Source organism: Zalophus californianus, chromosome 14 (genome assembly GCF_009762305.2).
Source record: "Zalophus californianus isolate mZalCal1 chromosome 14, mZalCal1.pri.v2, whole genome shotgun sequence".
In the NCBI taxonomy this organism is placed as follows: domain Eukaryota; kingdom Metazoa; phylum Chordata; class Mammalia; order Carnivora; family Otariidae; genus Zalophus; species Zalophus californianus.
The window spans coordinates 57,089,173-57,106,899 of record NC_045608.1 but is presented as its reverse complement, the minus strand read 5'-3'; the positions used below and the strand labels follow the sequence as shown (position 1 = coordinate 57,106,899).

Below are 17,727 nucleotides of genomic sequence, written 5' to 3'. Positions count from 1 at the left end.
TAATACTAAAGATTTCAGAGAAGTCTGTAGGGATCTAAGTATAGTAGACTCTGAACAAGGCGGGGTTTAAGGGTGCCAAACTCCCTGCACAGTCAAAAATCCATGTATAACTTTTGACTCCCCTAAAACTTAACTACTAATAGCTTACTATTGACTGAGCTTAACCAACAACATAAACAGTTGACTAACACATATTTTGTATGTTATATGTATTATATACTGTATTCTTACAATAAAGTAAGCTAGAGAAAAGAAAATGTTATTACGAAAATCATAAGGAAGGGTCACCTGGGTGGCACAGTTGGTTAAGTATCTGCCTTTGGCTCAGGTCATGATCCCAGAGTCCTGGGATCAAGCCCCACGTCAGGGGCGGGGGGGGGGGGTCCCTGCTTAGCGGGGAGCCTGCTTTTCCCTCTCCCTCTGCCTGCAGCTCCCCCTGCTTGTGCATGCGCTCTCTCTCTGTTAAATGAATAAATAAAATCTTAAAAAAAAAAGAAAAAGAAAATCGTAAGGAAGAGAAAATATATTTACAGTACTGTACTATAAAAAAATCCAAGCATAAGTGGACCCATGCAGTTCAAACCCATGTTGCTAAAGGGTCAGCCGTACATTTTTCTTTCTTTTTTTTATTAACATAAAATGTATTATTTGTTTCAGGGGTACATTTTTCTTTTAAGATAGTACATATTGCACCTTGAGAGTCTAATATATCCGGAGCTGCTCTATTTTGATCATTGCCTATCCAAGTTTATGAACTTTTGAGAGGGGTTCTAAGACTTTAGTGGCTTACCATTACCTTTGCTGCTATTTCCTTACCTTACCATGTAAGATCCCCTCCCCCTCAACACACACACACACACTTTTTGTTGGAGACAGGATTGTCCCTTCATAGTATGACATGATAGGGATTATAGACTTTTGAATATTTTGCCTGTTGTGGTGTAAGCTGTATAAAGACTTGTTAGTGGGGCACCTGGCTGGCTTAGTCGGTAGAGCATGCTATTCTTGATCTTGGGGTCGTGAGTTCAAGCCTCATGTTGGGGGGTAGAGATTACTTAAAAGAAAAAAAAAAGAATGTTAGTAATTGAAGCTAATTAACCAGGAAATCAACTGAATTTTTACAAGGAAAGACACTGGTGGGAACTCAAAGGCAGCCTTTGAGGTGACCCTCAAAGGAAAGTGGATACAAACACAGCAGCCAGCTGGGTGCCAGGGTGGCTAAGTTGGTTAAGCAATTGCCTTCGGCTCAGGTCATGATTCTGGAGTCCCGGGATCAAGTCCTGCGTCGGGCTCCCTACTCAGCAGGGAGTCTGCTTCTCCCTCTGACCCTCCCCCCCTCATGTGCTCTCTCTCTCTCTTTCAAATTAATAAATAAATCTTTAAAAAAAAACATAGCAGCTGGTTTTATTATATGTTTTAGCTAAATCATAAAAAATCACACTAGGTATTAGACTCAATACCAATGACTAGAGATAAAAAGAACTGGGGCGCCTGGGTGGCTCAGTCAGTTAAGTGTCCAACTCTTGATTTCGGCTCAGGTCATGATCTCAGGGTCATGAGATCGAGCCATGCATCAGGCTCTTTGCTGGCCATGGAGCCTGCTTAAGATTCTCTCTCTCTCCCTCTGCCCCTCCCCCCCATTCGTTCATGCGTGCGCATATGCACACGCACACACACAGACACACACACACACACACTCTCTCTCAAAAAAGAAAAAAAGAAAAAAAGGTAACAATATTAAGAATAGGGCCTTATAGGGGTTGTGCTCAAGAGGTATCAGGTGTCTTAAACCAAAAGAGAAGAAGAAAAATAACTAAAAAATAAAGAATGGGGCACCTGGCTGGCTCAGTCGGTAGAGTATTTGACTCTTGGATTTCAGGGTCATGACTTCGAGCCCCACATTAAGTGGATTGCATTGAAATTGAAGATTGCTTTGAGTAATAATTGCCATATTAACAATACAAGTCTTTCAATCCATGAACAAGGTATATCTATCCATTTATTTAGGTCTTCTTTGATTTCTTTCAATAATATTTTGTAGTTTTCAGTATATACTTGAAAATCTCCTTGGTTACATTTATTCCAAAGTATTTTATTATTTTTCATGTTATTGTAAATGGGGTTATTTTACTAATTTCATTTTCAAATTGTTCATTGCTAGTATGTAGAACTACAACTGATTTTTGTGTATTTATCTGGTATCCTGTTATTTTGCTGAATTAATTTATTAACTCTAGTGCTTTTGTGGATTCCTTACGATTTCTTTTTTAGGATTTTTTAATGTATAAGATCATGTCTTCTGCAAATAGAGATCATTTTACCTCCTCCTTTCTAATTTGGATACCTTGAATTTCTTTTTATTACCTAATTGCTATGGCTAGAACTTCCAGTATAATGTTCAATAGAAGTGGCAAAGATATATATGCTTGTCTTGTTCCTGATCTTAGGAAGAAAGCCTTCAGTTTTAAATCATTGAATATAATGTTAGCTACGGGCCTTCCCATACACTTTTTTAAAAAATATTTTATTTATTTATTTGACAGAAAGAGAGAGCACAAGCAGAGGGAGTGGCAGGCAGAGGGACAAGGAGAAGCAAGCTTTCTGCCGAACAGGGAGCCCAATGTGGGGCTCGATCTCAGGACCCTGGGACCATGACCTGAGCTGAAGGCAGACACTTAACCAACTGAGCCACCTAGGTGCCTTCCCATACACTTAATATGTTCAAAAAGTTTCCTTTCATTCCTACTTTGGTGAGGGTTTTTTTTTTTTTTATCATGAAATGGTGCTAGATTTTTCTTCATCATTTGAAATGATCGTGTGTTTTTTCCTTCATTCTATTAATATGGCATATAATATTGATTGAATTTTGTATTTGAACCACCCTTGCATTCTTGAGATAAATCCCACTTGGTCATGATGCATAATCCTCTTAATAGGAGGCTGGATTGGGTTTGCTAGTATTTTGCTCAGGATTTTTGCATCCATATTCATAAACAATATTGACCTATAGTCTCTTCTTGTAATAGGCTTTTTTTAAGTTGAAGGAGCACATCTCTTTGTTACTTAGTGGTTATTCCAGGAAAGCCAAAGATAGTTTATGGAAAAAATGCATTATTCTGAATTAGAGACCTGTATTTTGAAAGACAAAATCAAGAAGTATAGTCAGAGGATATTATGAAAATAAGTCATAATTATCTAAGGGCAAGGGTGCCAGGGTGGCTCAGTCGGTTAAGCATCTACCTTCGACGCCGGCCATGATCTCAGGGTTCTGGGATTGAGTCCTGCCTTGGGCTCCCTGCTCAGCAGGGAGTCTGCTTCTCCCTCTCCCTCTACCCCTCCCCCTGGCTCATGCGATCTCTCTCTCTTTCTTGAATAAACAAATAAAATCTTTTAAAAAAATTATCTAAGGGCATATGCAGTTACAACCAATATTTTGAAAACACAGCAATAATTAACAATGTCAATAAATATAAATCGAACCGTTCCATGTGGAAAGCTGTGTTACACACAAGTACAGAATACTGTGTTAAGTCCATAGCAGGAGCAGACAAATCAGACTGAGGACTAAAACAAACAGAAGAGTTGATGCTTTGGCTGAGTCATTGAGAGCAAAACCTATCTGGGGAGAGAATATATAAACTATATAATTATAAATAACACAGATTAGTAGTGTAAGTGCTAAATAAGGCATTCAAATCAGTAAATGATACAGGAAGAAACTTTTTACATACATTGGACTGGTTGGGAAAGAAAAGGAGGTGGAATTTATGGTGGTCTTTAAATTTCAGGTAGAATTGAGGTAGAGAAGAAGGGAGTGTGAAGAACTGGAATCTTAGGTGAAATTTAGCAATTTTGGTCGCTGCAGGGTTCACGGAAGGGAATAGTGTTGAAGATACATTGAGGTCTCAGAAGACAGATAAGTTAAACTCTAAGTTCAGGCCCAAAATTGGACTAAACAGTTTGGAAAAACAAAAGGATGTACAATAGGGAAGAAGCATGAGGAGACAGGAATAGATATTGGAGTGAGAGGAAGAGAGAGGAGAGTTATTTCACCTCTTGAGATATGCTCTGAACCTCATAGTAACATTAAAAATTGGAATGATAAACTATAATTATAATCAAACAAAAAAACATATTTGCTGCCTACTTGGTGCAAAGTTCTTGAACAGTGCTTCTCAAAAGGTAAGAATTCCTGTGGTTTTTTTATTTATCTTTCTTGAAGTTTATATTAATATTTGGAATGTGACAGTATCTACCTTTCTGCTTCCTTTGTGAACTCATAGTACTATGTTAAAATGTATGGATTTGTCATACATCATAAGTCATTTGTCACATGTCAAAATGTTGGATTTTTTTAAAAGATCATTTATTTATTTATTTGAGAGAGAAAGAGAGAGCAGAATGGGGTGGGTGGGGGGAGGGGCAGAGGGAAAAGCAGCCTCCCCAGCAAGCAGAGAGCCCTAGGTGGGGCTCAATCCCAGGACAGGATCATGACCTGAGCCAAAGACAGACGCTTAACCAAATGAGCCACCCAGGCACCCAAAATGCTGGATTAATTAGGAGATTTCTGAAATTAATTTTTAATTATATAAGAAATACATGAACCCACTCTTGTAAAAAATAAAAACAATATAAACACGGGTTAAGGGCTCCAATTCTGATCCTGTCTTTGACACCACTATTAAAGTAGTGTGTATTCTTCCAAACTTTTTGCCATGCATTTACATACTTATGAATTCATATACAATATATACTTTTATTTTCTTAAAGATTTTATTTATTTATTTAGAGAGAGAGAGAACATGAGCAGGGAGAGGGGGAGAGGCAGAGGGATTGGGAGAAAAAGAATCCCAAGCCGACTCCTTACTAAGCAGGTAGCCCAGTGGGGAGGCTCAATCCCACAACCCTGAGATCAGGACCTGAGCCAAAATTAAGAGTCTGAGGCTTAACCGACTGAGCCACCCAGGTGCCCCACAATATATACTTTCATAAAACAAATGTTATAACTGTATTTTTCACTCTGAAACTTAAAAAAACCCTCCAACCCACCACTGGATTTATTAATCTTTTGAACTGCTACATATATTCTATAATATGCAGTATCACAATTAATCTAGCATTTACCTTCTGTGAATGTCCCAACTCTTAGGGTTAGTGAGCCAGACCTAACAGCTAGCATACAGCTCCTTGCGCAAACATGCTGCTGTTCCCCTAGCACTGATGGCAATTAGCCAAATTGCAGGGATATAGGGAAGGTGCAATTTTAAAATGTAATGTATCACGCCAAATAGTCTCCCAAATTGGCTGTACCAATTTACACGCCAATGTAGAGATTTTTTTTTTTTTTTTTTTTAGCCAATGTAGAGATTTTTAATCACTCCTTTTTCAGCAGATAGTTTTACCCTAGAAGGCGTCCAGGCTGGGTAAACCCCACCCCTCCCCTGGCCAAAACCCCGGCGGCACGCCCCCATGTGCCTTCCATGCGCCAGTTTTGGCCCCGTCCTTTCGCTCTGAGGTCCCGCCGCTTGGCCTCGCCTCTTCCGAGGGCGGGGCGATGCTGGGTCCTGACGTCACTGCCGGCCAGACGCCATCTTGCTGGTTTGCGGCCGGTCTTGGATGTGGCGGCAGCGGTGGTGAAGGCGTGGGGAAGGGTGGGGTGAGGGGGCGAGGCCGCGGCGCGGGCGGCTAAACTCTCCTCCCCTCAGCCCCACCGCGTGGGACGGCGTGAACGCGGTATCGGAGGGATGTCAGCCTTCTCTGAGGCGGCGCTGGAGAAGAAGCTGTCGGAGTTGAGCAACTCGCAGCAGAGCGTGCAGACCTTGTCCCTGTGGCTCATCCATCACCGCAAGCACTCGCGGCCCATAGTCACCGTGTGGGAGCGGGAGCTGCGTAAAGGTGAGTCGCCCCGCCACCCGGCCTGTTCCCTGGTGCCACCGGGCCCCCCTCCCTGCCAGCCCCATTCCCCCCGCGACCCCAGCTCCCTGCTGCCCGGCACCGCCCTACCCGGCGCCCGCCGCGCCCCCGGCTCCCTGGCGTCGGTGGTCCGCGGGCTAGGAGGAGCGGCGTCCACCGCGCTTCCCGCAGAATCTGCGCTTCGTAGGTATTATTGCATAGGGAATGAAGGATTAAAAACAAAAATAAAAAACCCTTCTGGTTTAACACAGAGGCAGTAGTCAGGGGCTCAGGACTCTGTCCCTGTTTAGAGCCAGAAATTCAGGCAGTCAGGTATTTTTTTACATTCTGTAGATCATAATGGAGGATAGGGGTGGAAAAGGGAAGTGGAAAGGAAAAAAAAAAAAGATTGGTGTGGGGATGGGAGTTAATTCCATCATTTCTATAATACATCAACTCAGTCTTGTAAAATTAATAGCGGAATCAGAGTTTTGGAATTGGGGAATCTAAAATTGCATCCATGCATGATGCAATGGAAGAACCCTGAATTTGTAGATTTTAGAGGACTAGGATTCGGCGAATTTGTTAGCAGTTGCCTCACCTCAAAATGAAGTTCGATTGAGTGATCTAAAGTCCTTTCTTGCTGAGTGATTATATACTTCTAGGGCCGCGTGCTTGTTTTGCAAAACATTAGCGCTCCTGTAAATGAAGTTAACTTTTAAGAGCAGTATGTGCTCTCACTAAAATATTTGGAATCATTTCACTTCTGCAGAGCAACTGTATCTGTAAGAACTGATTGTGTGTTAGTGTGACTAAAAATAAAAAAAAATTTCATTTGCTTAGAGTCTGGGTTTGCACCTTAATTCTTCAATTCATTGGGGAGAGAGAATGGGCACTTCTTGTTATTGTTTCAGACATCCTGATGTATCGATATGATGGTTATTTATTAATTAGGGGTTTTACCAGCTGTTATTAATCAAAATAGATGCTTGTTTTACTGACCCATATGAAATCTCTATGTGTATGAATATGAGAGCTAAAATGTGGCGTTGGCTATAGGGAATGGAGAACTGTGCTTGTGTATTTGCTTGTGGTTAATCTCTTAGGAGAAATTGACTTAGAGTCCTGTTTTTCAGTTCATGTATAAAGTGTATGTGTATTGGCACTCAAGGAGGAATTCTGACCTTCTGAATGGTCAGAAAGGTTTGAGAAACCTAGGTATAAAGGTCTGGAAAATAGCTGTGAACTTTGAAAAGGCAGAGATTGTCTTTGCTCCTCCTATACTTTATTAGATTTCGAAATAAGCAAAAGGCTTATACTTTGGGGTGGAGGGAATTTTAGAAACACATATAATCAATAAAGGATTGGTACCCAGACTATCTTAAGAACTACTACAAATCAATAGAAAAATAGCAATGCTGTTAAAGGCATTTCACATGAGAGAAATACTGAAAGGCCAATAAATGATACTTAATCTTAATAATCAGGAAAAAATAAACCAGTGAGGTACCCCTTCATACCCTTCGGTTTGCAAAAGTAAAAAAGTATGACAATACCAAGAATCAGTGAGGATGAGGAGAAAAATGGAACACTCTTACTTAGTGATCTCTAATGAAGTTGAAGGTACATAGTCTTTGACCTAGCAGTTCTTCTAGGAATGTATCCTAGAAACTAGTACCTGTGCTCAAGAAATTATATTTATTGCAACTTCTTAGTAACAAAATTAGAAAGCGTTTAAACATCTCATTAGTTGGGAGTATGGACAAATATATTGTAATATTCATAGAATATAATACTGACCGACAGTTGTCATGAAACAACATGACTGAATTAAAAAACAACAAACAAGCAAAATGTTGAGCTAAGAAAGCAAGGTGCCATTTGGTAAAGTTTGAAAACATGCAAAAACAATATTCTATTTTGTTCACAGATACCTGTAGTTACAGTTAAAATATGCATAGTGATGATTAACATCATATTGCAAGACAGTGGTTACCATAAGGGAGAGAGGAAGTGAAAATGGATCTGTGTTATCTTATATTTCATACGTTTTTGAAAAATTTGATACACGTGGGAAAATGATAGGATGTTCTGTTTACCGGGTTTGGGGATATTTCCATACATTTAAGTGCTTCATAATTAGAAAAAATTAAAGGCATATAAATAGATGCTTTAGGAGGAGCGTGGTGTTGGGTGATGATGGTGATGGTGGAAGTAGTGGTGGTGATGATCATGCTGCTGCTGCGATTTTGTTTGGTCTTGAATTATCTAACAAAAGTTTCTTTTCCTTGACATAAATGAACCTTTGTAGGGCACAGTCTTTGTGTCCCCCCCACCCCCACCTCTACAGTTTTGCTCCTCAACTTTAGGATCCTGCATTACCTGTAGCATAATGATAATGAGAATAATTTACTGAATATCAGGGATTGTTTTAGCCATTTTATGTGATATCGTGAATCTTCACATTATCTCTACAAAATAAGTGTTTATAAAACAAATTGATCAAACTTGAAATAAAGAAGTAAATGAATAAAATAAGTTGAACATTTTATATTAAGCTTGGCCTTCTTTAGTTTCTTGAAATGTTTAAAGAAGACAAAAATGTGACACTAGTAGGAAAAATTACTGTTCAAAATATAAGAATGAGTAGGTAAAATGATAATGTCACATACGGTAATCATTCAGTTTTGAAGATTTCCTTTCTTGTTCTACCTTCCTTGTTTTTGCCTCCTTTACAGAAAGAGAATTTCTGGAGTGGGGACAAGAAAAAGAGAATTTCTGTTTAGAGGGATATACCCCAAGGCCTTTATGAAGACTAAAGTAGCTATAATTTCCCTGAGAAATGCAATAGAGTGTAACCAAAAACGTGAGGATTTTGTTGTTTTGTAACAGCTTTAAAAAAAAATTTTTTTTTTAAGATTTTATTTATTTGAGAGAGAGATCAGGAGCAGGGGGGAAAGGGCAGAGGGAGAAGCCGACTCACTTGAGCAGGGAGCCCTATGTGGGCCTCAATCCCAGGACCCTGGGATCATGACCTGACCTGAAGGCAGATGCTTAACCAACTGAGCCACCTAGGCACCCTGTAACAGCTTTATTGAGATATAATTAACATATCACACAATCCACTCATTTAAAGTATACAGTTAAGTGGTTTTTAGTGTATCATATAGTTGTGAGTCTGCCACCACAATTTTAGAATGTTTTCATCACCCAAAAAGAAACTGCCTTTAAGCCATCATCCCCCAACCCCTTCCACCTTCCCCAGCCCTAGGCAACCATTAATTTACTTTGTCTCTATAGATTTGCCTATTCTTAGCAATTCATTAAATGGAAGCATGCAGTATGACATCTTTTGTGATTGACTTCCTTTGGTTAGGATGTTTTCCAGGCTCATCCATGTTGTAGCATTTATCAATACTTCATTCCTTTTTTAATATTTATTTATTTTAGAGAGAGAGTGTGGATGGGAGGGGCAGAGGGGGAGAGAGAGAGAGAGAGACAGTCTTAAGCAGACTCCCAGCTGAGTATGGCACCTGATACCGGGCTGGATCTCATGACCTTGAGATCACAACCTGAGCCAAGACCAGGAATCTGACGCTTAACAGACTGTGCCACTCAGGTGCCCCAGTATTTCATTCCTTTTTATGGCCAAACAGTAATCCATTATGTGAATTTTTTTATTCATCAGTTGATAGACATTTGGGTTGTTTCCATGTTTTGCTATAATGAATAGTAGTGCTATGAACATTTGCGTACAAGTTTTTGTGTGGCTGTGTTTTCATATTTTTTGGAAATATACCTATGGGTAGAATTGCTAGGTCATATAGGAACTCTGTGTTTAACCTTTTGAAGAACTGCCAGACTGCTTTCCACAGTGACTATCATACATTCCTACAAGCAGTGTATGAGGATCCAATTTTTCTGCATCTCTGCCAAGACTTATATTATCTGTCTTTTTGATTATAGCTACCCTATTGGGTGTAAATTGGTGTATGATTGTGAATTTTATTTGCATTTCCCTGTTAGCAAGAATGTTGAGCACATTTTCATGTGCTTATTGGCCATTTGTATGTTGTCTTTGGAGAAATGTATGTTCAAACCCCCCTCCCCCCTTTTTTGAAGTAGGCTCCACACCCAGCCTGAAGCCCAATGCAGAGCTTGAACTCACCATCCTGAGATCAAGACCTGAGCTGGGATCAAGAGTTGGACACTTAACCAACTGAGCTACCTGGGCGCCCTGATCCTTACCCATTTTCAAATTGGGTTGTCTTTTTATTAATTGAGTTATAAGTGTTCTTTATGTATTCTGGATATGAGTCCCTTATCAGATCCATAACTTGCAAATGTTTTCTCTCATTCAGTGGTTGTTTCTTCACTCTCTTACCTACTGTCTTTTGAATGCAGTTATTTTAATCTCTGACTCAAGTTTGGGGCTGAATTATAAAACTATTAACATATATCACTTATTAAGTTATATTTTACAGTCATTGCTATGGAAATAATGACCATGAACATTACCAGAATTTACAAAACAACACTGATATTTGGGCTCTTTTCTACACACAGAAACAACAAAATTGGGCTCAGTTGGTTAAGCGTTTGACTCTTGGTTTTGGCTGAGGTCATGATCTTGCCATCATGGGATAGAACTCCACATTGGGCTCTGCCCCCAGTGCCGAGTCTGCTTCAGCTTCTCTCTCCCTCTTTTTTTTTTTTTTTTTTTAAGATCTTATTTATTTGACAGAGAGAGAGAAAGCACAAGGAGGCAGAGCAGCAGGCAGAGGGAGAGGGAAAAGCAGGCTCTCCACTGAGCAGGGAGCCAGACGTGGGGCTTGATCCCAGGCCCCGGGATCATGACCTGAGCTGAAGGCAGCCGCTTAACGGACTGAGCCACCCAGGCGCCCCTTCTCTCTCCCTCTTATTCCTGCTCACACTCACTCTCTCTAAAAATAAATAAAATCTTTATTTTTTTAAGATTTTATTTATTTGACAGGGAGACAGTGTACAAACGGGGAGCAGCAGAGGGAGAGGGAGAAGTAGGCTCCCTGATGAGCAGGGAGCCTGATGCGGGACTCCATCCCAGGACCCTGGGATCACGACCTGAGCTGAAGGCAGACCCTTAATGGATTGAGCCACCCAGGTGCCCCAAAATAAAAACATTTATTTTTATTTATTTGAGAGAGAGAATGAGAGAGAGAGCGCACAGATGGGGGGGGAGGGTCAGAGAGAGAAGCCGACTCCCCACCTAGCAGGGAGCCCGATGCAGGACTTGATCCTGGGATTCCAGGATCATGACCTGAGCTGAAGGCAGCCGCCCAACCAACTGAGCCACTCAGGCACTCCCCAAAACGAAAACATTTAAAGTATTTACTTAATAATTACTTATTTTAAAACTACAATGCTAAATTGATTTCATGTTAATGTAAAGTAACATAATGAAAGATAACTATTTTCTAAAAATATTAGGGAAAGGAGTGACTTACATTTTTGCAGATCTTCATGTCTGTCTTAACTGAAGCCAGCTGGATTCTCATGTCTGCCTTTGCATTTAGTCTTGCTCTATTGTATATCACATGACCTCTGGAATACACCACTCTACACGTGTGAGAGAACTAGAATGAAAAAGGCAAATAGTGTAAAAAAATAAATGTGAAAATAGTTCTGACTTCATGGACTCTCTGAAAACATCTGGAGGACCCCCAGGCATGCACAAACCATACACTGAGAACTAGACCATTTCCTGTAAATTGGTAGTTAGATCAAATGTCCAGGGGCGCCTGAGTGGCTCATTCGGTTAAGCATCTGCCTTCGCCTCAGGTCATGATTCCCGCGTCCTGGGATCAAGCCCCGCTTCCCGCTCAGTGGGGAGCCTGCTTCTCACGGGGAGCCTGTTTCTCCCTCTCTCTCTGCCTACCTGTGATCTCCCTCTCTCTCTCTGTCAGATAGATAGATAGATAGATAGATAGATAGATAGATAGATAGATAGATAGATAGATAGATAGAATGAGTCTAGGTTACATTGCATTACCTAAAGCAGACACTGCTTTGCCTTAAGCAGACATATTCTCAGGGCGCCTGGGTGGCTCAGTTGGTTAAGCAGACATATTCTCTCCAAGATATTAATTCCTGTCCTACTCAATGTGAACTTTAACTTAATTTATGAAATTTCCCTTTGTCTTGTAATTTTTTTAGGTTCTCTTTCCTATGACATAAGCTTTTTAAAAAAAATTGTTCATGTGATATTTTTGCTGTTGCAAAATTTTAAGCAAATTACCCTTAAATTTCTTTTTTTTTTTTAAATATTTATTCATGAGCGACAGAGAGGCAGAGGGAGAGGCAGGCTCCCCAAGGAGCAGGGAGCCTGATGCGGGACTCTGGGATCATCACCTGAGTTGAAGGCAGACGCTTAACCGACTGAGCCACCCAGGCGCCCTACCCTTAAATTTCTAATAAAAATAAAGGTGTGCTTCAAGATTAAACAAATATAGTATGATAATCCATAATTTTACAGGTGTGTTTTGGATAAAATGAATTTTTGATTTGAAATGTATCAGTAAGTTAATTGTATTGGTTGCCTTTATTCCTCAAATACTTATTAAAGGATCTCCTGCTCTGTTGCTAGACCAAGGATGATTCAGCAGATAAGAGACACATAGCTGTCTTCATGGAACTTACATACCAGTCAGGGAAATGGACTCTACTAAATTAAATTAGTACCAGAACAGTGATACAAAGAAGAAATATAACTGGGAAGCTAGTCTAATTTAGGCAATCAGAGAAAGCTTCTTTGATTTGAGATTTAAAATATGAATAGAATTTGCCAGGAGTTTACAAAATATATAGACAGTTTTTACTGTTGCTTTAGTCATTTAAATGTGGTTTTATGTAGAACAAATGTTATTTGACATTGTAACTATAACATTTCAATTCATGATTCCTTTTTGGAATTAGGCAGGATAATAAAGTAAACATTTTAGATAAATTTTTAATGTTCTATGTCACAAAGAACTTTAAGTGATTTAAGATATTTTAAATCTTTTTGTTTGTAAAAGGCATTAAAAAGATTATAATGACTATTTAGTCACCTTGCTGTGATCTAGGTTTTTTGGGCATTTTTTGTTCTGTAGCATAACTTGGCTGCTATCAGGCACCTATTAGTCTTATTCTTCTTTTTATAGCTTTTCCCTAGTCCCTTCTCTAATAACTGAGAAATTAAGTAAAAACTTTACTGCGCTTATGTTAATTGCTTGGACTTCCCAGGTGTATTAAAAAATACACAGCTGTATCTTAGTAATAACATGCCCATAAAGTAAAATTCAAAAGGGAAAAAGGTTATAAAGAGAGTAAGACTCCTTCCCATTATTTTTCCCTACCTTACCTACACATTTTCCCCACCTAGAATCAATTTGTTAATTTATATATTCTTACAGAATTTTCTATGTATAGTCATATATATGTTATAATTTCATTCTCTTGCTTGAACAGATAGTAGAGTATTATATAGACTAACATATAGACTTCTCTGTGCTTTGCTTTTTTCCCTTTTGATATATTTCAGATTGTTACATATTTTTGTATATGGTGTTACCTCATTTAAAAAAATTACAGCAATGGGGTTGCCTGGGTGGCTCTGTTGGTTATGTGTCTGACTCTTGATTTCATTTCAGGTCATAATCTCAGGGTCAGCGTTGAGCCCTGCATGGCTCCACACTCTGTTTGAGGGTTCTCCCCCCACCATCTCTCAAATAAATAAATCTTTTTAAAAAATTACTGCATGTATTCTGTTTTATGGGTGCACCAAAATTTATATAACCATTACTTTATTGATGAACATTTACGATGGATCTGTTTTTAATCTTAAAATTTATAAATATTCATGTTACTGAGTATTCTAGTTTTTTTTCTTAGTGGTTTCAGCTGACTTAAGAGACCATGATAGAAGTGATAGGCATTAGTGTATCACGCCATTTTTTAAGTTCATTTTTATCCCCACATATTTGAAATGTCTCTTTTATCATAAATTAAGTTTCTATCTATATTTGGTATATTTCTAGACTGTCATTCGTGTGTCTGTTTATGTACCACTATCACGTATGTTTTCATGTCTGGTAGGACATCTCCCCACCCCTGTCCTTTCTGCCCTGCCCCCTGCAAGTTGTTCTTCTCCCCACCCCAGTTTTCCTGTGTATTCTTACAAGTTGTATGCCCATCAACAGACTTATAATTATTGTTTTATGCATTTGTCTTTTAAATCATATAGGAAACAAAGAGTTAAAAACCAAAACATAAGTTAATACTGGTTTTTATATTTACTTACATAGTTACCTTTATTGATGATCTTTCTATGGCTTCTAGTTATTATCTAATGTCCTTTCATTTCAGCCTTCAGGAGTCCCTTTAGGATTTCTTGTAGGACAAGTCTACTAGTGACAAACTCCCTTAGCTTTTGTTTAGCTTAAAATGTCTTAATTTCTTCAGTATTGAAGGACAGTTTTGCCAGGTTTCTCGCAGTTTTTTGTTTTGTTTTAATATGGCATCCCACTTCCTTTTGGCCTCTATAGTTTTTTTTTAAATTTTTTTAAATTTATTGTTATGTTAATCACCATACATTACATCATTAGTTCTTGATGTAGTGTTCCATGATTCATTGTTTGTGCATAACACCCAGTGCTCCACGCAGAACGTGCCCTCTTTAATACCCATCTCCAGGCTAACCCATCCCCCCATCCCCCTCCCCTCCAGAACCCTCAGTTGGTTTTTCAGAGTCCGTCGTCTCTCACGGTTCGTGGCCTTTATAGTTTTTGATCAGAAGTTGGCTTTTAGTCTTATTGAGCTTTCTTTTGCATGACAGTGAGTCGTTTCTTGCTTTCAAAATTCTTTGGCTTCTGAAAGTTTTTTTATAATATGTCTCAGTGTGGGTCTCTTTGAGTTTATCCTACTTAAGAGTTCGTTGAGATGCTTGGATTTGTTGATTCATGTCTTTCCTAGATTTGGGGGCATTTTTGGCCATTGTTTCCTCAGATATTCCTTATGCACCTTCCTCTCTTCTGGGATTCCTATAATGTTTATGTTTGTTGTATTGGTGGTGTGCCACAGAGTCCTTTTCTTTATTCTTTTTCTTTCTGCTCTCCAGACTCCATTTCAGTAGTCGTACCTTTAAATTTGCTGAGTCTTCCAACTCTGACATAGTCTGTGGCGTCACCTCCCAAGTACTTTATACTGCTATTGTTATAGCACTTACCATCCAGTATTTTAATGGTTCTGTGTTGAGTTTCTTTCTACTGGAGGACTGAACCTATTCCTTTTTTGCCTCAGAATCTAGCACAAGGTAGATACTCAGGAAATATGTGTTGAATGAGTTAATGAATGTTGGAAAGTATGTAGCATCTGAGACTTTTAGAGCTGGAAGGAGTATTGCAGAATGTTTTGCTGTTTCTTTTAAAGACAGTGCCTGATTTAGGAACTTCTGACATCTTAAGGCAAATAATGAATTCCAGTTACAAACATCTCCCTTATTGAGAAAGACTTGGAAAATTTCCAGCTTTTTCAGTCTGTCATATTGTTCTGTTCTTCCTGTATTTATCAATTCTTAGAGTAGTGTTCTTAAAGTATAGCTGGTGGATCACCAAGATTCTTTTAGGGAGTGTATGAGTCCACAAGGTGAAAATTACTTTTGTAATACTTCTAAGACATTTTCCCCCTTTTAACTGTTGACATATGCTGTGATAGTGTAAAAGCCAATGTTGAGTGAAAACTGGTAGTACCTAAATATTAGTCAAGGCAGAGGATTCATTGTGTTTGTCACACCACATTCACAACTAAAAATATATCACATTCCTGACTGCTAATCAAAGCAGTTCACATTACTAATTTGTTACATCTTGATCCTTGAGTGCATATCTGTGTGTGTGTGTGTGTGTGTGTCTGCGTGTGCGTGTGTGCACGGTGCACCTTTCTTTATTGTAAAGTATATGTGACATAAAATTTAACATTTTAACCTTTTTTCTTGGTCTTTATTGTAGTAAGCTATACGTAATATAAATTTACCATTTTAATCATTTTTAAAATGTGCAGTTCAGTGGCATTATGTACTTTCACATTATTTTGCAACTGGGATCACCATCCATCTCCAGACCTCTTTTCATTTTCCCAAACTGAAACTCCATATCCATTAAAAAATAACTCCCCATTCTCTCCTCTCCTGGCCCCTGGTAACCACCCTTCTACACTCTGTGAATTTGACTACTGTAGGTACTTCATATAAGTGAAATCATGTAATTTAGTGTGTGTGTGTGTGTGTGTGTGTGTGTGTGTGTGTGTGTGTGTGTGTGTGACTGGCTTATTTAACTTCATATGTCTGCAAGTTTCATTCATGTTGTAGCATATGCCAAAATATCTTCTTTTTAAAGCTGAATAATATTCCATTTTATGTATATAAAATTTTATTTTATGTATATGTACATTTTATTTATTCATCTGTTGATGACATCTGTTGCTTCCGCCTTGTGGCTATTGTGTATAATGGTGTTATGAACATGGGTGTACAAATATCTGTTTGAAAAGCTTCTTTATTTCTCTTTAGTATGTATCCAGAAGTGGAATTGCTGGGTCATACCATAATTCTGTGTTTAATTGTTTGAGGAACCACTATACTGTTTTCCACAGCAACTGCACCATTTTACATTCCCACTTGCAGTGAACCATGGTTCTAACTTCTTTTCCTTTTTTTTTTTAAGATGTTACCTATTAGAGAGCACAAGGAGGGGAAGTGACAGGCAGAGGGAGAGGCAGACTCCCTGCTGAGCAAGGAGCCCAGTGCAGGACTTGATTCCAGGACCCTGGGATCATGACCTGAGCCGGAGGCAGGTGCTTAACGACTGAGGCACCCAGGCATCCCGCATGGTTCTAATTTTTGCACATCCTTGCCAAAGTTTATTATTTTTTGTGTTGTTTTGTTTGGTTTTGTTTTTGAAAATAATCCTAATGAATGTGGAGTAGTATCTGCTTGGGGTTTTATCTATTTTTTTTTTTAATTTTACTTATTTATTTGACAGAGAGAGTGAGCACAAGCAGGGGGAGCAGCAGAGGGAGAGGGAGAAGCAGGCTCCCTGCTGATGCGGGGCTCGATCCCAGGACCCTGGGATCATGACCTGAGCCGAAGGCAGACACTTAACGACTGAGCTACCCAGGTGCTCCTGCTTGGGATTTTAATTTGTATTTCCATAATAATTAGTGATTATTCTATGCATGAGGGTTTATTTCTGGGCTATTTTGTTCCTTTGATTTATTTGCCTGTATTTATGCCTGTACAGTACTATTCCAATTAGTGTAGCTTTCTCGTAAGTTTTGCAGTCAGGATGTACAAGTGTTCCAACTTTGATTTCTTTTCTAAGATTCTTTTGGCCATTTGATATCACTTGAAAATATATATGAGTTTTAGGATGGGTTTTTTATTTCTGCAAAAATGCTGTGGAGAGTTTAATAGGGTTTCCATTTAATCTGTAGGTCACTTTGAGAGGTATTATCTTATCAGTAGTAAGTCTTCCAACCTGTGGACATGGGATCTATTTGAATTTATTTATGTCTTCTTTCATTTCCTTCAGCAATGTTTTGTAGTTTTCAGTGTACAAGTCTTACACCTCCTTGGTTAAATTATTTGTAAGTTATTGTTTTTATCTGATTATAAATGGAATTGTCTTTAGTTTCCTTTTTGGGTTTATTATAATTTATAGAAACTGAATTTTGAGTGCTGATTTTGTATGCTGCAACTTTGCTAAATAGGTTTGTTTTTTGTGGAATCTTTAGGGTTTTCTACAAGTAAAATCATGTCACCTG

At 38.8% G+C, this 17,727-nt stretch overlaps 1 protein-coding gene across 5 annotated transcripts in view; it reads left to right on the top strand.

Annotated features, from left to right (window-relative positions):
* The first annotated feature begins 5,481 nt into the window (after positions 1–5,481).
* Positions 5,482–17,727, top strand: part of RPRD1A (regulation of nuclear pre-mRNA domain containing 1A) — a 72,459-nt gene continuing 60,213 nt past the window's right edge. For 3 of the 5 annotated variants that reach the window (XR_003516822.1, XR_003516823.1, XM_027575457.2), the window contains exon 1: positions 5,591–5,895. Coding sequence is in view for 3 of the 5 variants with exons in the window: in XM_027575457.2 (XP_027431258.1) it covers positions 5,745–5,895 (151 nt within the window). In the remaining 2 variants the exon portion in view is untranslated. Of the gene's footprint in view, positions 5,896–17,727 lie in introns of all 5 variants that reach the window. The other 2 variants (XM_027575456.2, XM_027575455.2) reach the window with 1 other exon arrangement.